The 22,227-nt window shown below is 54.9% G+C and overlaps 1 protein-coding gene across 3 annotated transcripts; it reads left to right on the forward strand.

Annotated features, from left to right (window-relative positions):
* The first annotated feature begins 283 nt into the window (after positions 1 to 283).
* On the forward strand, positions 284 to 21,320 carry EWSR1 (EWS RNA binding protein 1). Of its 3 annotated transcripts, none has more exons than XM_066978802.1 (17): positions 284 to 397; positions 2,294 to 2,330; positions 2,566 to 2,617; positions 4,545 to 4,668; positions 10,051 to 10,237; positions 11,494 to 11,661; positions 12,427 to 12,641; positions 13,163 to 13,343; positions 16,148 to 16,185; positions 16,705 to 16,737; positions 17,624 to 17,742; positions 18,367 to 18,496; positions 18,911 to 19,033; positions 19,119 to 19,296; positions 19,710 to 19,807; positions 20,456 to 20,723; positions 20,915 to 21,320. In XM_066978802.1, the coding sequence occupies exons 1-17, from the start codon at positions 385 to 387 to the stop codon at positions 20,952 to 20,954; spliced, it is 2,004 nt and encodes a 667-aa protein (XP_066834903.1). In that variant the 5' UTR covers positions 284 to 384; the 3' UTR covers positions 20,955 to 21,320. The 3 variants fall into 3 exon arrangements, with proteins under 3 accessions (XP_066834903.1, XP_066834904.1, XP_066834905.1); XM_066978803.1 differs by having other exon boundaries at positions 16,151 to 16,185; XM_066978804.1 differs by lacking the exons at positions 16,705 to 16,737; positions 17,624 to 17,742; positions 18,367 to 18,496; ... (3 more) ...; positions 20,456 to 20,723; positions 20,915 to 21,320 and having other exon boundaries at positions 14,927 to 16,185.
* Positions 21,321 to 22,227: the final 907 nt, after the last annotated feature.

Here is a 22,227-nt window from a genome sequence, read left to right on the forward strand (position 1 = left end):
ACCCCCGCTCGCTCACCCACCCACCCGTGGGACCCCCACCCATCCACAGGACACCCACCCAGGGGACCCCCACCCACCTGTGGGACCCCCACCCATGGGACCCCCACCCACGGGTCCCCCACCCACGGGACCCCCACCCACGGGTCCCCCACCCACGGGCCCCCCCCGTCTCCACGTGACGTCACGCGTGACGCCCCCCTCCCCCCCTCCCCGCTCCGGGTCTCCCCGGGCCGTACCACCCGCCCCAGCCCCCCCCCCGCCTCCCCCCCCCGCGCCCCGCCGCGGTTGGTGCGTGCCGGCGGGCAGGGCGGCGCATGCGCAGCGCGGGGGCGGCGGCGGCGGCGGCGGCCGGACGTTGGGAGCGCGGAGGAGGAAGGCGACAAAATGGCGTCCACGGGTGAGGGCGGCCCGGCCGCGGCGGGGCGGCTCGCGGCGGGACGGGAGCGGCCGGGACGGGGCTGGCGGGCCCCGGGAGGGCTCCTCGGTGTCCTGGGAGAGGAGCCGGAGCCGGGCGAGCAGCGAAAATGGGGGGAAATGGGGGAAAACGGGGGGAAAAGCGGCTGCTGCTGGGAGCGGCTGCGGGGTGTGGGGGCTCGGGGGGGGTCAAATAACGGCGTGGGGGGGGCGGGGGGGAATAAACGTTACCTGGGGGGCTGCTCCCGGCTGCGGGGGCCTGGAGGGGCCGGGGAGGGGCTGCGAGGGGGTGGGCGAGGGCCCCGGGTGGGCCTCAGGGCCCCGGCTGGCTGGGGAAGGGCCGGGCCCTGGGCTCTTTATAATGCTAACCCTTTATAATATTACCCCTTTATAGTATTACCCGTTTATAATATTACCACGTTAGGGGCGCAGCAGCGGTGCCGAAGCGGTTCGATGCGGGGCGGCCCCGGTTTGTGGGTGCCCGGGGTCGGGGCTCGGTGTGGTTGTGGCGCGTGTGAGCGGGGCGCGGTGGCTGGGAAGGGGAGGCAGGTCTCAGGGAGCCCGCCCCGACGCCTTCCCGGGGTGTTCGAGGCCGTTCCCGCTCCCTGGTGCGAGGTCGGGACCGATTTCCGTCTGTCAGCCATCCCTGCCAGGCACAGCATCTCCTCGTGCATCACCCTGAGCTCCGCCGTCCGTGCAGGGAAGGGGGAGCAGCCCGCCCCGTAAGCTCGTGTATAGAGGGGTTGGGATTGCCCACGGGCAGATCCGTGGTCTCCAGAGCTTCTGGTGGGTGCAAACGGCATTTCCAAAATGATCCTGGAGCCCCAGCACCTCGGTGGCGAGCAGAGGGATAAAAGTTATGCCCCAGGGGTGGCTGAGGGCTTCAGGCAAGTTCTGCAAATTCATAAAACTCACTTTCTTAATAGAGGTCAGCTTACTCCAAGGTGCAGTCACAGCAGAAACACCAAAACCTTTGTCTGTAAGGGTCTAGGCAGAGCTCTGCTCCCATTCAGTCTCTGGTTGTGGCTCAGTCAGGTGCTGTGGCCCCTGCAGCAAATGGGAGCGAACTCTGAGCCCGTTCCTGATCTCCGTCCTCGGGACCTTTCAGGTCCTGGGAGAGCTGGAGAAGTGCCGTGGCTGGAAAGGTTCGGTCCGAGCCATGGGTTTGCTAAGGTTTGGATGGGAACTGGAAACCCTGGGTGACTTGGAGGGAAAACGTGCATGTAGGAGCTGTAATCATTTTAAATATAGCCTTGTAATTGTCGTGTGGATACGTTTTCCATCCCTAGCAGCCAGCCAGTCCAGCACAGGCTTTTTCTGCTTGGGTTTTGGGGATTTCATTTCTTTGAACCAGAGTATTGGCACGGGCCAGGATTTTGGGGAAGGAATCGCTGCCAGCTGCCTGTTTCGAGCCCTGATAGGGAAAAGTGTTAGAACTTTCCAGCGATTTGTTTGTGTCCTTGAAAGTTAAATAGAACGAGCGAAGCGTTGTCATTCCTACGGACCCAGAGCTTGCAACCTGGCCCTTTGAAACCAGGGGTTTTGTAAGTGTCAGCCCCAGTGTTTCTTTTGTTCCTAAACAAAACACCCCGCTGCCAGTCCCTTTGGGTGTTAGCCAAGGTGGCAGTTAAATTAAAGTAGGGTCATTTGAGATCAAAGTTGTGGCTGCAAGCAGCAGGAACCATAAAGGGAAGAGGGGTTTTGTTTCCTTTAAAAAGGCTGAGAAAGTGCATTTACCTTACTCTTTTGAAACTGGATTTCCAGCGGTTTATAGCGGTCCTTTGGAGTCGCGGGAGGAAATTCCAGCTGCTGCGTTCTTACACTGTTAATTTTGTTAAGCCTTTGTTAACCTTTTTTTTTTCTCCTTTTTCTCTTGCAGATTATAGTACCTATAGCCAAGCTGCAGCTCAGCAGGGGTAAGTCGCGTCGTGCTCTTATCCCACGTCGCAAAAAGGTGTAACGCGTGTGCGCAATAACTGCGGTGTAGCCTTAGCTCGCGTGTGTTCGCACATCCCAAGGTTCTCCCTTTTGTCTTGCCTCAGTGCTTCATCAGCAGCCGCTTGGATATGTAAAAGTCGTCTCGTGATGCATGTGTCGCGCGAGTCAGGGGTACGGGGGCGCATTATAAATCTCTTCAAATTCCTTTCGCAGCTACAGCGCGTACGCACCTCAGCCAGCTCAAGGATACGCACAGACCACCCAGGTAACACACGGGGGGGGTTGGAAGCAATCGCGTGCCTCCCGGTAAACTACCCGGCGCTCTGCCGGCCCCGAAAAGCAACGTCAAAATCTGTCGCTGGAAGTTGTCTTGTAGCTTCCCCCACAGCCTGCGCTGCTCGCTTCGAGTGAGAACCGCCTCGACAGCAGGGAGCTTCAGCTTTCCCCTTCCTTGGCAATAGATGGGCTTGGAGGTCTCTTCCAACCTTAACGATTCTCTGCTGCTGTATCCAAACCTGTTGCTGGGAGGACTGTAAAAGCCTGATTCCTGGTGTGCGTTTGACACGGGCGTGTCAGTGGGTGTTTAGTTGGTGGTGTAGGAGAGAGACTGATAAAAAGAGGAGAGATAGGGAAATTGATGTTTGTGAAACAGCAGCAGTTGCAGAAATTAGAAGGAGAGGATAGATTTTCATGCAGGTATTGTAGCAAAAACTTACTATTGTCAGTTGGCTAGACTGCAAACTGATGGTGATCTTTAAGAGATGAATTAAATGATGCTTTTTTAATCCTCAGAATCCAAGCCACTAAAACCACAGCTGTATACGCTCTACAAGTGTGTTTTCAGAGTAGTCTGGGTTAACTTTTCCCCAGTATCTCCAGAGAGTACTTTCTGAAAGGCAAACCCCGCCACTCAAAAAAAACCCACATCTGTACTCTGGAGTCAAAACCAACCGCTGTGCCGTGTTGGAGCGTTACTGAGCAGTTTTAAACGGGTTAACTCCAGCGGTGGCGGCAGCTGGGCTGTGTTGCTGCTGCCCACAGCAGCCGGCTTGCAGCATGCTGGTGCTGCAAAACCTTTGCAAAAACCTTTGGTGCTGCGATACCTTTGCGAAAACATTGCCTTTACAGGGGGAGCACGGGCTTTTGTGTTGGCCAAAGGGAAAATACCGATACCTTGTATTGTGAATAAATATATCGAGAGAGAACAATGCGAGAGCTGCTGCCAGAAGCACGGGTTACACGGAAGGTGTAAGCAGACTGGCAAATGTAAGAAGAGGAGGCTTCGAGGTCCTTCAGTGCGCACTCAGCTGTAGGCAGCTAGCCATGGGGGGCTCGCGGGGTTTCCTGCCTCTTGGTGGGGTGAGCTTCCACAGGTGCTGGAAAACTCAGGCTGGTCAGAGTTTTTGTTGAGGTCTGTGGCTTGGTTAGGAGCTGTGCCGCTCGTGAGCCAGGGAGAGGGGCTCACAGGTAACGCAGGTTTAGGTCCCAAAAAGCATTTTAATTGCCAACCTCCCCCAGAAACTGGCAAAAAGCTCTGAAAATCCGGACGTTAAGGCTTGTATTTGTGCTGCTTCATGAGCTGTCACCGCAGCTTCACCCAAAACGCAGCGGCTGACCTGTTACACGCAGAGCTGTTAGAAGCTGCCCGAGGTCTGGGCCGGCTGGGCCGTGGCACGGGGCTGAGGGCTGCTGGCAAAACGGCAGCACCGGCAGCTCTGCGCTCAGCCCGTCACCCTAATCGGGCCGCCACGGCTGAAGGGCTGCTTTGAGTGCTGTCCTCGGGACCGAGCGAGGCAGCAGCAGTCCTTCAGTCTGGGCTTGAGCCCGAACTTTGGGTAGGTGCAGGTTAGCCCTCGGGAGGTCCCTTTGAACGTTCCTCTGTGCCTGGGCGATCACAAGGAGCTGGGTGCTCTCCTGCTCTGCTTCCCGTAGAGCAAAAGGGTGTCGTGAATACGCAGGAGGCTACCCCTCCAGTCCTGGCATGGAAAAGCTGCGTTTGTAGCTTCGTTGTAGATCTGCACTGAAACTTGCAGTAGCGCCCAGTCTTTCAGAGTAGCCTTGGCTTGACTCAGATTGCTTTCAGTAGACCAGGTAACGCAGGGCCCCCGGTCTGTGTACAGCCCGTGCGTGTCCGTGCAACGCGTGCGAGTGGCTTCTGTCCGCGAATTAAATTCGTATCGTCTTTGGAGCAGACGTACGGGCAGCAGAGCTACGGAACGTACGGACAGCCCGCTGACACCAGCTACACGCAGCCGCAGACGACCGCGACGTATGGGCAGACCGCGTACGCTACGTCCTACGGGCAGCCCCCCACCGGTAAGAGCCGCTGCGCCCGCGGTGCCTCGCTCGGGCTGGGGAAGGAGCTGGGCTCCAGTCCGTGCTGGGGAGCTCCGGCCCAAACCCTGCTGAATTTCTGCGGGCAGCTGCCACGCGGAAAGGACGTGCTGCCTGCAGAGCCTTCCTTGAGGGAAGAGCAGTTTAAGAGGTGTGGGTGGGCCGAGTGCCCCAAGTAAGTGAGCGTATGCGTTTAATTTTTTCAGGGAACCTTTGGGGTGCTGGTTCGTGCCGTGGAGCTCGGCGTGGCTGCAGAGTGTGCTGTGCTTAACAGGAGCGCAGCAGACACGAGCTGCACAGCAGCGCTCCTCGGGAGCACACGCTCTGGCTGCTCCTGAGCCCACGCAGGGAATTGGTGTCCCGAGCGCTCCCTGAAAACCAGATCCGGAAAGTGCTGCGTGCCTATTCTGATAGCGTGCCCCCTGCTTCTTGGCTTGTGCTTCCCACAGTAGAAGGGACCAGTACAGGTTTGACTCCTGCTCACCCTTGCGTGCAAAATGGCTCATCCTGTCCAAGCTTGTGGTGTTAACCCCCTAGGTGTCACTTCTAGCACCAAAACCACCCGGCATCACAGCGCACACGAGGACAGTAAGGGTTTGCTAGGATGCAGTGCTCTTTGCAGTCTCCATGCCTCTGTAACGGGCGGCTCTGAAAGGCCCGAGGGGTGTACTTTGCGTAGGAAGTTCTGTCCACACCACAGACAGCCGTGCCGAGATGTTTCAGGTGAGCACAACCCCGTTTTCTTACCCTTCCCTGAAGGGTGAACACCGTGGTTAGACGTGTCCAGGTGTCCTGAGCACCATCTCTGCACGTTCCACGTTACATCTCTGGGTTTCTAGTGCAGACCCACGCTCCCCGTGCTCTTAAATGCTCCGGACACGATTTCAACGTGTGCTCTTTGACCTGGAGTTCTGTACATGCGAGCGTCTTGATGTATGAAAGAAAACTATTGAGACCTCATTTAATTCTGGTATATTTGGACTGAATATTCAGGAGACTTTGAAAAAGAAGAGAGTTTTTCCTCCGAGCGGTGCCTTGGGTGCCCTTTTCTGCAGATTCATCCTTGGCTATGGGAGGGCTTGCAAATGGCTGTTGGAGTGGGAGCTTTCTTCAGCATTTCCCAAAGCGTGGGGATGCTGGAACAGGCAGGTGATGTTCCTGGGGGGCACCTGGCCACAGAAACCACTGGGGAGCCTCGCAAGGAAGAGGCAGAGAGAAAATAGTATCCCACAGAGTCGATGGATTTGACATCTTTACGTGGGTGAGGAAAATCTCTGCCCGGCAGGTAGCACGTGTCCTGCAGGATGAGGAGCAGTGCCCTCCAGCCAGTGTCACTGCTGGTTATTTGCGGGTTTTCTCCTCGCCTTTAACGGTCCGTGGATGTAAACGGGCAGGAGCATTGACTTGGGGACTTCTCAGATATTTCTTGGAAATGTTGGAGTCCCTTCGTCCTTAGGGCTAACTCCGCCCCTGGAAGGGTCACAGGAAGCTGAGCTGGTTGTGTTTGTGCTTGTTCCTCAAGAGCATGTTTGCTGGAGTAATAATAATACCAGGCATCTTTTCTGCATGGCTTCTTGTGTAGGCAAAACGCTGCTTTTTTTTTTTTGTCATCCAAAAGAAAAGAAAGCTCAGGAAGTGGCCCAACGAAAGGTTACACCAGGCCTTCAGGTGCGATTTGCCTCAACCCGTGCAGCACGCCTGTGGCAGAGCTGCTGGTGTTACTCTCGAGGCAGAGTGCCAGGTTGTATTTATTCTTCCTATGCCTGCCTCTCCTTCAGGAGCTGGGCAAACGAGGCTGATGGTGCTTACAGCCTGTCACTGCCTCTGCCGAGTGCTCCTTCTGGCTTTTTGTACCACGCAGAGCCCGTGGTGTTGCCTGGGGCGTATATCTTCGTGTCCTGAGAGGCTTGCAAGTTTCGCAGTTGAATTCCGGTTTCTTTTTCCTTGGCATCGCCTTTTTGTAGCAGACGAATTACCGCGATTCTGCACTAACTTAAAAGCCAAGCGACTTTTTTTGTCTCGGTGTATTTTTTTTGCAAGACGCCATTGTTGCCAGGGAAATTCAAATCCCGTGCAGATGTGCCCTCTAGGGACTGCGCCTCAGGCTGGGGCTGTTCTAAGGTGCCTGGGGACATCTCGGTTGGAGCAGCCTGCCTCCAGCCTCCTCACCTACCTCCTCACCCCCGTGGCTGCAGGAGAAGGTGACTTGGAGGCCTCTGGTCCAGCCCCCGGGGACGGGAGCCCGTGGGCTCCTCCGCAGCTCTGCCGGCAGCAAGTGGATTAGGGGATTAATCAGCACCATCGTGCCTGCGGTCATGGTTTGCTCTTTAATCACTGCAGGATATAAGCCTGAATTACAAGAGTAAATAAACAGCTGCAGCTGGTATGGTTATTGGCTTTCTAACAACGTCGTTGGGGCCAAATGCATCATTTCAAACCTCTGAGCGTGAATCTGCTCGAAGTAGTTAAGCGGGAACTACTCGCTAACGATAACCAGCTCCCACTTCTCTTTCTACCTGCGAAATTTAAGGCTGGATGTATAAAGAGTTCCTCGTGTATTCGATGTTGGGAAGTAGGCACGCCCGTAGCTATGTCGGCTGCCCCAGTAACCTGTGATTACCTACCAAAATAAAGCAGGGAGAGGGCAGCTCCTGCTTCCCCTTCTCTGGAGCCTTGCTGGGAGGAGCGTGCGCCCAGCAGGAGCCAGCTTGCTTTGGGCTCGTGGACCCGTGGGGAGCTTCCGATGCTGCTCAAATCAGGGAGAAGCCTCTGAAGGCTGCTGCTGGCTGACACGAAGCCTGCTTGTTTCAGAATAAACTTCTTTGACCACAGTTCTTAGCTGATGCTCTCTGAGGACCAAATCCTGCGAGTTTCCCCACTGTGTGAAGATTTCCTGGACTTCAATGAGAGTTTTGCTCGCAGGCGTGAGTGCTTGGAGAGGAAACTGAGCCACGTAACTGGGCTTCTTAAAGCAGGTTGTCAGAGCTCTTCTGTTCCCCTTTTCTCGCAGTATTTGTTCTGCAGATCCGCCACTTGTCTCATTAACTGCCGAGGGGAGGAGAGAGAAGCGACGCTGTGTAAACGCCCCCCTCAAAAACGCAGCTCTTGAGGGTTTTCTGAGTCTTCAAACTGAAGCTACTGAAATGAAATCGTGGACCAGCGGGATGTTAAATCACTGCTTGTTCTTTTTTTGGCGCAGACGCTTCCCGCTGAGCGCACTCGCTCAGGCGAAATGCTCCATCTAGAGCTGAAGCTTTAAAGCTCGGGATGATTTTCCCCCCCTTCAGTCCACTGACCGTGCAGGGCCAGGTACCAGCAAGCCCACTCGATGCGGGAGGCCAGCGCTGCCCGACCCACGAGGCTCCCGGTTTGGGAAGAAGACGGCTCTGGCCCTGGGACCGCTGCTCCCCAGGGCACGGCTGGGCCCAGGGGCTGCGGTTTCAGCGGCATGCACGTCACACTGCCCTTACGCAAGCAGCAGGTTTTTTTAATAAGCGCTCAGGCTTCAGCCAGTTAAAGTAAGAATTCCTTCAGCTTCTGGTGTTGGCGCTCTGGCGAAACGCTGTGGGGGCTCACACTGAGGCGTTTGGGCTGTTTAAATTCTTCCGAGGCACCAAAACCCGTTCAGGATCGTTTCGCTCGCCCTTCTCAGTAACGCTCGGAGCAGGACTTGGCTTTCCAGTGAACCTCTCGGCACCAAGGAGCAGCTGAATGACCAGGAAGAGCGATGTGCTGGTGGTTCCTGCCGCTATCTCCTGGTGGGAGGGGAGCTTGCTCGCCTGCCGTAGCGTTTCCAGCCAGCTTTAGTGTTTCCAGCTTGGCAGGAGCGTGCGGTGGAAGCCAGCCCGCAGCGTTCAGGAGGAGGGCAGCAGCGTGATAAGCCTGCGAGTGCAGGAGGCGCCGGGCTTGTGGGAGCAGGCAAGGGCTTTCGGGCCGGCTGTTGCAGGTGGAAAAAGGGGAAAGGCTTCTGCCCGCTTGGAGCCCCTTTGTGTCAGCATCCTGGGACTAACTGGAGAGCCCGAGAGTAACGGGCAGGATGGGAGGCTGCAGCTTGTTTTTCAGGTCTGCTTGCAGACTTCTCACTTCTCCTTTTGCTTCTCTTGCCCTGTACTTGCTGGCTCGAGAGGCCTGGTTTTGTAGCAAAGCACAGCGAGGCTGGAAGTGCCGCTGGGCTTCGGGAGGGTGCGCTGGACGAGGGGAAGGAGCTGCAGCCATACGCTGTGCTCTGCTGGAAGTGCTTTCATCTGGGAAACGAGGGAGTCGCAATAAAGAGCCGGGCACAATTTGCCTGAAATGCTTTGTAATTAGAAGAGTATGTCACAAGTGTCCCACGTTTAATCAAAACATTAAGTGGTGGAGAAGCCGTTACCTTAATTGATGCAATTAAGATCACCTCAGTCAGACTGAGGCCAGTTGGCTGCTTTTTGGCAATCGTTTTATGTTTTTAGTAAGCGAGCTTTTGCTAACAAAATCTGTAATTGGTGGTTCTCTGGGTAAATCTTTTTTTTCATAATTTGGAAACGTGCTTGCGAGGTTCTTAACGATGAAAAAGCCACCGTGGCAGTACCTGGTTTATGGTTCTTTGCAGCTGACCACTTGGCCTGTCAGCATTACCTAGCGACAGCTGCTGGTAAGGCTAATCTAAACAGAGCTGCTTTGGGGGCTTGGATATTCTCGTAAAATTGTGCAGAAATAAATTTGTGTGAGCCCTGAGCTTTTTATCTAAAGCGAGCTGAAATTCTAAGAGGAACAAAGGAACAAAGCTACATAAAACATCAAAAATGAGGCACGTCAGGCAGCTTCTGACCTTTCCCTTAAGTTAAGGGAAATGTAACGTGCTCTCCCTTAGTTCCTAGGATTGCTGATTTAGCCTAATACTGCCTAAATGGCTCAGAAAGACTTCTCGTGTCAGCCTTGTGCCACTTGGTGCTTCTGTTTCTCCAAAAAGCTGCCAGGATGGGACTGTACTCCTCCAATCAATTGGATTTCTTTTCCTCAAGCTGAGAGGAGCGTTGTCTGGCCTCTCGTGTTGAGAAGCCACTGCGTGCCTCAGCTTGTCCTGCCCAGGCTTTGCTGTGTTAGGTTAGCTGCAAGCAAACATCCTTGGATGCTGATCGAGGGACGGCTTCCAGAAAGCTCCTCCGGGCGTGCTTTGGGGCTGGAGGGGGCAGAGCTGAGGGAGGTTGGGGTTTCCCAGGGCAGGGCTCTCTCGGAGGGAGGCGAAGGAGTGCCGTGGGTCGGTCCGCGGCGGCACAGCCGGTGCCGTTTCCGGGGTCTGGCACACCGCAAGCGAGAGTGAAATAGTCAGAAAGGTCCCGAAGCGAGGTCTCTGCGCTGATCTGACCAGGCTGTCCTCTGTTGTAGGTTACACGACCCCGACCGCCCCCCCGGCCTATAGCCAGCCCGTCCAGGGGTACGGCACAGCCGCCTACGATACCAGCACCGCTACGGTTACCACCACCCAGGCTTCCTACGCAGCTCCGTCCGCTTACGGCACCCAGCCTGCCTACCCTGCCTACGGGCAGCAGCCAGCAGCGTCCGCTCCCGCAAGGTAACGGGGATTCCTGTCGTCCTCCTCCGCTCTGCTGGTGGGGAGAGCCCCCAGGACGCTGCCTGCTGAGCTGGGGCCCGCTGGCTTTGCTTCCACCTTTTCTCTGCCTGTTGCGCTCCAGCTTTGCTTTTGCCGCAGCTGATCCCACCGCCTTCCCAGAGCCGGGGGAAGCAGTGTAGGTAGCTTCTGCTCTGGCACAGTGAGTCAGCGCCGTTACTGGGAGATGGGGGGAGCAACCAGGCAGCAAAAATGGGCTCTTGACTCATGATCTAGACCAGAAAATGGATGAGTCTGATGTGATCTTGAGTCATAGGGTTGCTAGGATGATGTTATGCCCTCCGATTTCTTGAGTGGGCGCACACGCTGAAGACAATTTCCTTTTTAAATCTCTTGTGTCTGGATGCTGTCGATAGCATGTTCAGCCTAATTGTTCGCTCAGGATGTGAAAGGTTTAGAATACAGAATGGAAACTTACTTAGTAATGAGCAAAAACGGCTTTATGCGTTTGCCTGATGTTTGCTGTAACTGTTCCTGTAAGGAAAGCCAGAGCTTGACAGCCCTGTCTGTATCGATCAGATTACATTCAAGTATGAATCCTGATGCCATTTTAAGTAATTTTACCCAGCTTGTAGTTCAGCTCTTCTTAGCTCTGATAAACGCTTTGATATTCTAAGCAGCGTGGGACAATTGTGAAGGAAGGGGACATGCAAATTGCATGCAAAGGGCTATCTTTATTTTCAGGCCTTGAGAGTTAATAATAAACATCCTTTCCCTTTCATCAGATAACATATACGGGGCAATATCTGCCTGCAGTGGATTCTCCAAACAGTAGTGCCTTTAACTGGCAGCATTTCTGTCTCCTTTTGAGCTGATCATTTACGAGCGTTGTGCAAAAACGGCTGGAGCAGAGGGGCGATGCTGCTGACCGGCTTTCCTGGCCCGTTTGCGTCCTCCACTCCTCCCAGAGCCAAAGCCTAAGCCCCTCGCTGTAGGTTTCATGATGCAGCTGGTAAACAGATGCTGTAGTGCTCTTTTATGCTCTCAGCTCAGGATGTTGCCCGGGCCTTTCCTGGTGGCAGGGGAGCGTGCAAATATCCAGTCGGCAGCTAGTAAAACGTTTAGGGCTCGACGCGCCTCTCCTAGCCGGCACTGATGTGGTGCCAGCTCGTAACGCCTCCCGAAGAAGGTGTTCTGTGGTGGGATCCGAGGTGGGGGTTTGTACCAGGCTCCCCTTATTGTTCGCTGTTGCTTTTCAGACCCCAGGATGGCAGCAAACCAGCAGAGACCAGCCAGCCGCAGTCGAGTACGACAGGCTACAGCCAGCCCAGCCTAGGCTACGGACAGAGCAACTACAGCTACCCTCAGGTGCCTGCCAGCTACCCGATGCAGCCAGTCACTGCTCCTCCCTCCTATCCTCCTACCAGGTAATTCTTTCAGAAAGCAAAGCCGCGTGCGGCTAGCCTGGGAACTTGGGGGTTAACTTGGGCAAAAGGATTTTCTTTTTTTCCCTCAAGGGATTTTAAATGAACAAGCGTAGAAAGAGGTTTGGTGTCCTGGAAGGAGGGAAGTGTGTTTCTGGTTGGGTGGTACTTGTCCAAGGGAAGATGAGGCTGGAATCGAGCACATAAACATCTCTGCCTGCACACCTGAAGTGGCAAGCCAAAACAGTGAAAAATGTTTTTTAAGAAATTCCCGAGCTGTAGAGTATGAAAGTGACCTTTTGCTGCCTCCTTACACGTGATTTTGAGAAGGAGCTCACCTCTTTCCCTCAGCTGTCTTTGATGTTTTGATGCTGACTGCTAGAGCGTATGTTTTGAAGTGTTCAAAGCCTGAAGTGCGCGAGGGGAAAAGTTTCACTATTCATCATCTGAAAGTATTTGAGTACTGAAGCAGAAGGGGAGGCTGTTAGCTGTCTTGCCGCTGACTTCTACCCTTGCACTTCAGCCTCTTTCCAGAGGTAAACTGTGAACGGTCACGTTGGTTTTGTTTGTAGCAGTCTACCAGGTTTATTTTTCCTCCTGCCATCAGACCAGACTCCGTAGGATGACTTCACCTTTTTAAGTGGTTTGTGATGGTGCATATGGCTTATAATTGCCTTACTGCCTGGCGTGAGCCAATTCTGCAGCCTAATGCACACGTGTCAGTGGACTGGCTTATCTTCCCGTCTTCTTAATGCTTTTGTCTTCCAGCTACTCCTCTACGCAGCCAAGCAGTTACGATCAGAGCACTTACTCCCAGCAGAGCACCTACGGGCAACAGAGCACCTACGGCCAGCAGACTAGCTATGGCCAGCAGAGCAGCTACGGGCAGCAGCCGCCCCCAACGAGTTACCCGCCCCAGACTGGATCCTACAGCCAGGCCCCAAGCCAGTACAGCCAGCAGAGCAGCAGTTACGGCCAGCAGAGTGAGTGTGCTTAGCAGAGCTGCGGGATTGTTGAGGAAAGGGTCGGTCTCCGTCGCCCTTGCAGGGTGAGCTGTCTCGGAGGGAGGCTTTGCCTAGCTTTATTTGGGTCTGAAGGATCTGAGCGTGCGGCTGTGTTGAAGGGGGAGCATACTGTAGCTGGTTTTTGCCCTCGCTCACTGACAGACAGCTCGCCTAGCTCATTAGACAATTACGATGCTCCCCTCGGTGTGGGGAAGGTGGGCAGATGGTTGAAAAACACAGCAACGAGAAATACCACTGGGGCTGGGCTGGGCAAGGCTCGGTACAAACAACCCGGTGACCGTTCTGCAGAGGGCAGACCGGTAGGGCCTGCCTCAAAACCCGATTCCCCGAGTGGCATGTCTCTCCCGAAGTGCTGTAGCAAACCGCTTTCATGCAATGCTGTCTGTTCTGGTGCTGAAGGTAGGGAGGAAGGCTTTAAAAGGGGACAGGACCCGCTCTTGTCTGCAGCTCTCTGATGTTTTTGTCACAAACTTCCTCAGGCTCGTTCCGTCAGGACCATCCTAGCAGCATGAACGTATATGGACAGGAATCCGGAGGCTTTTCAGGCCCAGGAGAGAACCGGAATATGAGCGGCCCTGATAACCGGGGCAGGGGAAGAGGGGGATATGATCGTGGAGGCATGAGCAGAGGTGGGCGGGGAGGAGGACGCGGTGGAATGGGGTAAGAGCAAATCTTTTCTCCTTTTATCTAATTCTGTTTCACCCATAGGATTTGAAATGGAAAGAAGGGACTGAAAGGTTGACATTCCCAGCTGTACTTCCATGGAGAGCATCTCTCTAGCAGCATTGCTTCTATTCCATGGAAATATTATCTGAGGGGAAATAGGAGCAGGATGTATGTTTTTTTCTGTCCTGCAGCTGGTTGGGCTCGGGGGAACTAGGGGTATTGCTAAACCTGGAACTTTCAGCTCCCTTCGTGGTCGTGCAGAGGTGAGATCCTCTGTGGGGTTTAACAGTAACTTTGGGTTGAACACACACAAACCTCCCGCCAGGTCCAGGAGTCAATTCCTGTGCCTCACTCACTAGTGGGGCTCTTGAGAGTTCAGGTATGTACAAGGCAGAAGCCTCGTGGCAGCCTCTTCGCCTTAGCGGTAGCGTGCCGAGCTACGTCTGTACGTGTATGTGTGGGGCTGATTGCTGCTGTTGAAGCCGCGACTCCGAGTGGCCAGAACGCTTGGAGCTTGGCTGGAGCGTGAAGAAAGGCCCCGAGACCTTATAAAGCTCTGGCTTGACTTCCAGGACCGCTCCCCGTTGGAGCTTTCAGGTGGTCTAAATCAGTTTGGCCATTTTAACTGATGGCAAAACCTGGTTTGGTAAACCTGTGTCTGCAGGTCAGCAGTTCGTCTCCCTGTCTGTGCTGTTTGTTTGGATAAAGGCGAGGAAGGAGGACTGGTCCCAGAGGCGAGGAAGAGAAGGAAGATGTAGCTTTGTGTGTGTTCCATCCCTTCGCACCTTAGTTCAGAGCTATGCAGAGTGTCCGTAGATGCTCACTGGAAATGTGGCACGGGATGCAAAGCGCTGGCCCTCGCATTTGGCAGGGCAGGTGGAACTGCAGCTCCTCGCTGGTAGGCAACCTCTTGAGCTGTTTGAGTGCCTGGTGGCAACCAGAGCTCGGCAAGCTACAGTCCCACTCTGCATAGCTCTGTCGAAATGAATTGAAGTGGCATGAAATCTTTATCGGAGAAATGCAACCACCAATACGTGGAAACAGAAGAAAAAGCCTTGCTCGTGTTGGGACACATCTGGCTTGAATTGGCTCGAGTGGAAGCGAGTTCCACGGTTCTGCATAAAGATTTCACCCATGATGTATTTATTTCTCTAATGGTTTAAAGTAGATGTAGACACTTGAAATGTCTGTCATCACATCTTAAAATTTCTAGCCCCTCTGGAGTTTCTCATGCCAAAGACGTATCATTTATCTCTAATTTCACGCCGTAATCCCAGCGTAAATTACGTATTTAGCGATTTCCACCTGACTAGACCATAAAAGAGGGCCCCCTGCTTTATGGACGTAGACTTTCTGCTGTCCATGGAAAAGGTGGCCTTCCTATGAGCACCAAGGGGCAGGTAGGGGAACTCGGCCCTTCTTATTATGCTGTGGTGATGGATTTCAGTGTCTCCAGCAGGTAAGGAGCTCGATGTTATTAACGTGCCCTTTTTTCATTGACTCGATTATTTTATATTTTCATTGGCTGTTAAACATGGAAACTTTTTAACATGCTTTGTCGCATTTATATGCTACAGGTTACAAAGTGAGAGCCTTGTATACACTTCAATACTTAAAAAGTACCCGTACTCAGTACTCAGCCGGCAGCATAATGAAAAGTGGGACTAGACACGGTGTCCATATGGAGAGGAAAAATATACATAGAATATTTTTAACCAAATGTATTCACTGTATAAATGGAATCCTTCTGTAACTTTGGTAACTGAATACTTGTTGTTTGGTAATAAAACCAGAGGAGGTATACTACTTTAGAATTGTGTAACATTAAAAAAAAAGTGTAAACGTATATGTTTAAAAAGAGAGACATTACGTAAATGGTGTGTACTTTAACAAAAGGAGGCAAAGCTGCATGCAACAGCTTGAAACTGTGTATTGACAACTTTTTTTTTTCCAGTATTAGAGGTGCAATACTTGCTAGAAAATAGTGGTGCTCTCCCTCCTCTGCTCATCTCCTTCAAAACAGCTCTTGTCTTTCCAAAAAGAGAAAGAAATGACAAAATCCTTTTCAGGTGGCATTTTCCTAATTAACCAGCACTTGAAAGCAGTCCTAAAGCGAAAGCTTCAGCCAAAGCTTTCGATGAAAGCTGCGGCCGTGAGTTTGCATTGGCGCGTGCCAAAATCTTCGGTCCCGGTCTGTGTCCACAAAGCTGCACCCCAGGCCTTCGAGCCCTCGCTGTATTCTGTAAGTTCTCCTTCCACAGAGACTTGTTAAATTCAGTAGCGACCTGAATGTATGGCTTTATACCGAGGTTTTAGCGGAAATGTCATCTGAACTGTGTTGTAGGTATCGCGTATGGTTGTCTCCTACCTTTTAACTGTTAATGTCAGGGACCCGCGGGCTCGTGCTGCGAGAGGCTGAGGGTGCACCTTTATGTACACACAGAGGGGAGGGAGTTGACCAGCGAACGCCCCGGTGATTTCTTTGGAATAAAAGCACAATTTGTAACGCCCGAAAACATTTTTTGCCAAGTATTGCACTGATAATACCGCTACAAGTAAATGGAAGGGTACCGACAGCAAAGTGGTGTCTAAAACCAGACAAGCGAGGTTGTGTATGTAAAGGAAATTTGAGCAAGCTGCCCTGAAGAAAGGCATAGTGACAAGATGAGAGAGAGAGAGACAGATGCATTGTTTGGAGATGTTTAGCCAGTGCCCTTCTTCCCAGTGAGCCGCAGAGGCTCAGAGCGGTACTGGCTTTGTAAAGGGAAAGGCCTTCATTTCTTCGTTTATCCCCCCAGCAGCGCTGGAGAGCGAGGTGGCTTCAATAAGCCTGGTGGTAAGTTTTTGAGCATTACAATGGATAGTGTTAAAAAAAAAAAAAATTGCAGTCAGTTTTTAGAAAAAGTGTAATTTTTATTAGTTTAAGTGGTTAAAATGACATATGCAACAAGACTGTAATGGGTACTGCCGGCAATGCCTAGGGGTATGCGGTTACAGGACACAGGGTAACTTGGAAGAATTGAGAAACCACTTCTGTAATTTGGGGAAAATAAATGGTTTGGATTTGATAAATTTTTTTAAAAGTAACTTTTTTATTAATGAACTTAAAACCGATTGGCCTGGTAAAGCATTTTAAAAAAGCGTAATAGTGGTTAATGGTTTGAAAGGCTGCTAAAACTAGCGAACTGATCACCAAGTAAAGGTGCATTGCTGACGTTTTTGCAATGCAGGTCAATTTGAGTTTAACCAACGCCATCGAATGGTGGTTATAAGTAGATAGCATTGTGTGTGTCGGTCCTTCAGCCTGCAAGGCGTGCACTAACACAGCTTCTTATGATTCTCTCCCGACTGGCAGGACACATGGAAGAAGGACCGGACCTTGACTTAGGTAATTGCAAATAACTTCTCGCAATCCCTCCCAGGCTCGTGAAATTGCAATTTCTGTGCTCGTCCTCTGCTCGGGATGGGGGCTGTAGCCGTGGAAGACGTTACCCCGTGTCTCACCCTTCTGTACAAGGAGTACGAGGATGCTCTGCCACTTGCAGTCTCTTTGTGGCCGGTTCATTCATTCCTTTATTCCTGACTCATCAGAGCATGGACTGGTGGGAAACCACAGGTGTTTGTGAGAGGCTTACGCTTCTCCGTGGGAAGCAGGGGCTCTTCGAGGAGCTGCCCTGTAGCTGCTCTGTGCAGCAGAAAGCACGATTCAGTCTGGGGCTTGCAGGTGCTTGTCCAGTAGTCCCCTTCCCCCTTGTGCCACCCCGGCCTGCAGCCCTGTAGCTCTTTCCTTCCTCCTGCACAGGCGCGTGGCAGTTCGGTGTCAGCCTGCCAGGACCAGCGCCTTGCTCTGACCGCTGAGAAAAGCGGGGATTAGCGCAGCAAGGAGCGGGGCGCGCATCCCTGTGCAGGAGCCTGAAGGATGCAAAGGCGTGTTGTGCCTTTGGGTCTTCCTCGTGCCTCCTCTCAGAGGTCTCCCGTTACACCCAAGTGGCCGAACCGTGCCGTTTGCTTGGCGCTGGGAGGGTCTGGGTGTCTGTCTGTCCCTCTGCAGGGAGCAGGGGAGGCAGCCGGCGCCTTCAGAGCAGAGCTGCCTCCCTGCCCTTAGCAGCTGGTGCGGGGTCACTGCTCTCAGTGCCTGCGTTCCCACGTCCTTTGGTAAATGCGCCCATTGAAAGGGGAGCCGCAGCTGGCCGAGGGGCTGACGTGACACAAGGGCTCCGTGCCGCCGAACCGCTGCCGCTCCTCGCCCAGTGACACTGTGAATTGTCTCCTAGGCCCACCTATGGACCCAGATGAGGACTCAGACAACAGCTCGGTGTATGTGCAGGGACTCAATGATAATGTGACCCTGGAGGATCTGGCAGACTTCTTCAAACAGTGCGGGGTTGTCAAGGTGAGAGGAACCCGTGTGCGTGGGTCAGCACCCGCCTGCCTCCAGCGGGCAGAGCACAGGGAAGGGGACTGGGCTTGCCCGGCGCGTCGCTGGTTCCCGACGGCCCTTTCCCGGCAGCTGGGCAGGGCCGCTTGGGCAATAAGCTCACCGCAGCCTGGGGCTGCCGTGTAGCTCCAGCTTTCCCAAAGAACCTCTGCAGGATTTGTCCCTCAGCATCTCCATTAGGCGTGTGTGGAAGCAGCAGTGCTTACAGTCCTGGAGGAAGGAAGCGTGTCTCTGTGGATCTGCTGGTGGGATGTGTGACAGCTTGAGGGATCGGGGCGGTGGAGAGAGCGGGGGAGGATGTGGAGAGGCTGCAGCTCAGTTCTTGCACCGGCAGGTGCTCGCAGGAGAGGCTGTTGGGCCAGGCAGTGCTGTTTGGGGCCAGTTCCTCATTTGTTTGCTTATCTGGGGAGTAGCTGTCACACGTAGTAAGCCAGAGGGCCCTTTCTTCTGCCGTGGAGTTGCAAAAGTGAGGCTCACCTCGGAAGCCTGTTGTCTCAAATGGAAGCGGAACAGAGAAGAGAATCCCCCCTCAGCATGCAGGGCTGTGTGACTTGCCATGACATTTTGGTGTCCTGCTAGATGAACAAGAGGACCGGGCAGCCGATGATACACCTCTACATTGACAAAGAAACCGGCAAGCCAAAAGGAGATGCCACGGTATCTTACGATGACCCATCTACTGCCAAAACAGCTGTCGAATGGTTTGATGGTGAGCATGTGGGCTGTGTTTTGTGATGGATTTGCTTCATGACTTAAATTTGTGTCTGGCAGAAGTCAGCAGTTCTGTCCTCCGCATGGAGGCCGGTAGAGATTTAAGGCTAGCTCCAGACAGTCAAGCTCTTGCCTAAAAAGTTCCTAGTTTTAACTGGAACAGGTAAGCCTGGTACTTGGGTTGTGCTTGTCCCCAGTCACCCAGGCTTCTGTCACCTGCTGGGTTCTGCAGCTGAGTTTCTCTTAGCCCCACGGGTGGAGTTTTGCCCTCCTGCTATCTTTGATGGGCGATGTTTTCCGTGCGGTCAGGGACTGCGTGTGTGCCGCAGCAAGATGTGGGTGATACCAGGGTCTGGTGAAGAGTGGAACCCCCTGGCTCGCAGTGAGGCTCTTGCCCTTGTGTTCCTCCTAGGGAAGGATTTCCAGGGGAGCAAGCTGAAGGTTACCCTCACGCGGAAGAAGGGCCCCATGAACAGCATGAGGGGCGGGATGCCGCCACGTGAGCAGCGGGGAATGCCTCCCCCTCTCCGCGGAGGTAACGTCCGGCTCCCCCGGGCCCCAGAGGGGCCACGTCCTCCAGCCGTGGCTCGTTTCTGGCCCTAACACAGCCTTCCTTGCAGGTCCGGGGGGGCCTGGTGGCCCGGGGGGGCCCGGCGGCCCGAGCGGCCCCATGGGCCGGATGGGAGGCAGAGGTGGAGACAGGGGCGGCTTCTCCTCCCGAGGACCGCGGGGATCCAGGGGGAACCCCTCCGGCGGGAGCGTCCAGCACCGAGCCGGCGACTGGCAGTGCCCCAACCCGTGAGTACCCCGCTGCGGGCCCCGCGTGAAACCCCCTCCCCGGGCAGGTACCCGCACCGTGCCGCGTGTCACCGCGTCACCGCAGGCACACGAGGGCCTGGCACCTGCGGAACCGCCCCAGGGCGGGGAGAGAGCCTCAGTCTGTTAACTCAGAGCGCCGCAGGGGACCTTTGGTTTGAGGTGCTGGCCAAGACAAATAGGTCCTTCTCAAAATAACTTGCTGGGCCTTCAAGAAGTTCCTTCCACCGTGCTGCGGGCTTGCTCCGGGACTTGCTCCAGGTCCTGCTGACCAGCTTTTGTGTTTCCTGTGCCCGGACATTGTGTTGCTAGTGGCCACGCAACGCTTCTGAGCATTACCTAACCAGGAACGTGTTCCCGGTCTTTGCTGACTGTTTGTTTGTTTTTTAACCTAGGGGATGTGGAAACCAGAACTTTGCCTGGAGAACAGAGTGCAATCAGTGCAAGGCTCCTAAACCGGAAGGGTTTCTGCCACCCCCGTTTCCCCCTCCAGGTACATGCGTGATAGAGTTCACGGCTGGGCTGGGCTGGTGGCACCGAGGTTTCCAGGACCGCCGTGAGGGCAGTAAGCTGCCCCAGGCACAGTTTTGGGGGTGTTTAGGGAGTGGCTGCTCCCAGCCCCGAGAGCTGCTGGGGAATCATCCCTCTTCTGAGCTGTGAGGCAGAGGCTGGGACTGCTCTGACCTCAGCCTCTCCCACGCCTTCCTGAGCTGCCAAGTCTCTTCCTTGGGGCTGTCGCTGGCACTTCAGTTCCCCGCAGCACCGCTTTGACCTCATTACTCCCGGGCAGTGCCCTCTTAACGAGCCTCCTGGCTCTCGAGGAGACTTCCTTGCCACAATCCATCAGCCACTTGGGTCCCCCCCAAGCCCGGCCAGCACCTTGCTCCGTTTGGTTCTGCAGCCCGGGTGTAACAACCACCGTGTGTGCGGGCAGGACAGCACGCACCTCCTGTCCGCAGCCTCGTTTGCCCTGTTTGCCCTCGGGCCCCACCAGCTCCTGCTCCTCGCCCCGTTTCAGCGCCAGCTACGTGTGCCCCGGGACATCCCTGGCCGGGGAGGGGACGGGTTGGAAAGCCTGGAGCGGTGTCTGGCCTCGGCAGGCTCTGGCTCCGGTTGCTCCGAGCTTTTTCCTTTCCTCCAGGAGGAGACCGCGGCCGAGGCGGCCCCGGGGGGATGCGAGGCGGAAGAGGAGGGGGCCTCATGGACCGCGGGGGACCCGGTGGCATGTTCAGAGGTGGCCGCGGCGGAGACAGAGGCGGATTCAGAGGAGGCCGGGGCATGGATCGAGGTGGCTATGGAGGAGGGGGACGGCGAGGAGGAGGACCTGGAGGCCCGCCTGGACCGCTTATGGACCAGATGGGAGGCGGAGGCAGAGGCGGAAGGCGTGGAGGACCAGGAAAGATGGACAAGTACGTAGGGGAGCGGGATGGGGGCCATGAGGGATCTGCTCTGCGAAGAGCAGGGTGGGAGGGAGGTGCTGGGTCATGGGGAGAGTCACGGGGAGACCCCAAACTCTGGAAATCGACACGGGGTGGTTCTGGAGCCCCCGGCTGGGAGGGACGCCCCGCTGCCACGACTGACCCAGCCTCTCTGCTTGCAGGGGTGAGCACCGCCAGGAGCGCAGAGACCGGCCCTACTAGAGGCAGACCCCGCAGAGCTGCATTTACTACCAGATTTATTTTTTAAACCAGAAAATGTTTTAAATTTATAATTCCATATTTATAATGTTGGCCACAACATTATGATTATTCCTTGTCTGTACTTTAGTATTTTTCACCGTTTGTGGAGAAACATTAAAACCAAGTTCAACGGTAGCGTGCCGAGTTATTTTTTCCCTCCCCCCTTTTAAAAATGGTTGTTTAACTCAGACTAAACCGATGCGAACCCTTTGTTGTGAGCATGCTCGTATCATCGTGTGCCACCCCCCGGAGGTGGCGACTAACTGTAACGATGTTAATGGTTGTGATGTTTTTTTAAAAATAAAATTCCCGATGTTTATAAACGTACCACTTCTGGCCTCTCTTGAGCACGTCCCCCTGGAGCACCGGCCCTGCGAGCGAGCTGGGACCAGCAGCGGGCTGCATCCTGCAGGTGAGAGCTGCTGCCTGGAGGAGCACGCTGAGGGAGCTGCAGCCCCTGTCGGCCCTCCTGCGCCTCGGGGGGGCGGTGGGCCTGCGTCCCCCTTGATCAAGGACCCTGAAACCACAGCAGAGCTTTCTCCTGGGTCTACCGGGCACCTGTGGGGTCCAGCTCATGCTAACCATCTCCCCCTGGGGGGGCTGCAGGAGCTCCTTGGGGCCCTGCCCTCGCTGCCGTGAGCCAGTGCCAGCACCCAGGTGTGGCTCAGCTTGGGGCTGGGTGGCAGAGCCCCGACACAGCCCCGGGGCACAGCGCTTCCCTGCGCAGCGATGGAGTGGGGCTGGAAGCAGGGCTGGGGACAAGGAGCCTGCGGGAGTGGGGGGGTTGCAGGCTGTGTGTCCCTGGCACCCCAGGGATCTCCCTTTGCTTTCATCCCCATGGGGACGCCGAGGGTTGGGGTGACACGGGGATCCTGCTGCTGCAGCTGGGCCTTGCCCCTGCCACCAGCCTGGAGGGCCCCCAGCCCTGCTGCAGCGAGTGGCTGCTCTGCCCCTGCCTCAGTTTCCCCCTCTCGGTGGGGCTGGGGCCAAATCCTGTTCCCGCACTGAGCCACCACGAGGTGCGAGGTCTGGATGGTGCCTGTGTTCCTGCCTCCCCACGGCCACGTCCCCTTCATGTCCCCACGGCTGTGTCCCCCTGTGTTTGCGTCCCTCTGTGGCCATAGCCCTGTGTCCCTGTAGATGTCCCCCCCGTGTTGGCATATCCCTGTGGCCATACCCCCCCCCGTGTCCCTGTCCCCCTGTGGCCACATCCCCATCATCCCATACCTGCCCC

The sequence above is a fragment of the Anser cygnoides genome, chromosome 17 (assembly GCF_040182565.1).
Source record: "Anser cygnoides isolate HZ-2024a breed goose chromosome 17, Taihu_goose_T2T_genome, whole genome shotgun sequence".
Classification (NCBI taxonomy): Eukaryota; Metazoa; Chordata; class Aves; order Anseriformes; family Anatidae; genus Anser; species Anser cygnoides.

Excerpts from the sequence above, each read along its gene's own strand:
- EWSR1 (XM_066978802.1), top strand. Across the intron at positions 4,669-10,050 it reads CTACGGGCAGCCCCCCACCG|GTTACACGACCCCGACCGCC; the intron begins GTAAGAGCCGCT and ends CCTCTGTTGTAG. Across the intron at positions 13,344-16,147 it reads GGAGGACGCGGTGGAATGGG|CAGCGCTGGAGAGCGAGGTG; the intron begins GTAAGAGCAAAT and ends TTATCCCCCCAG.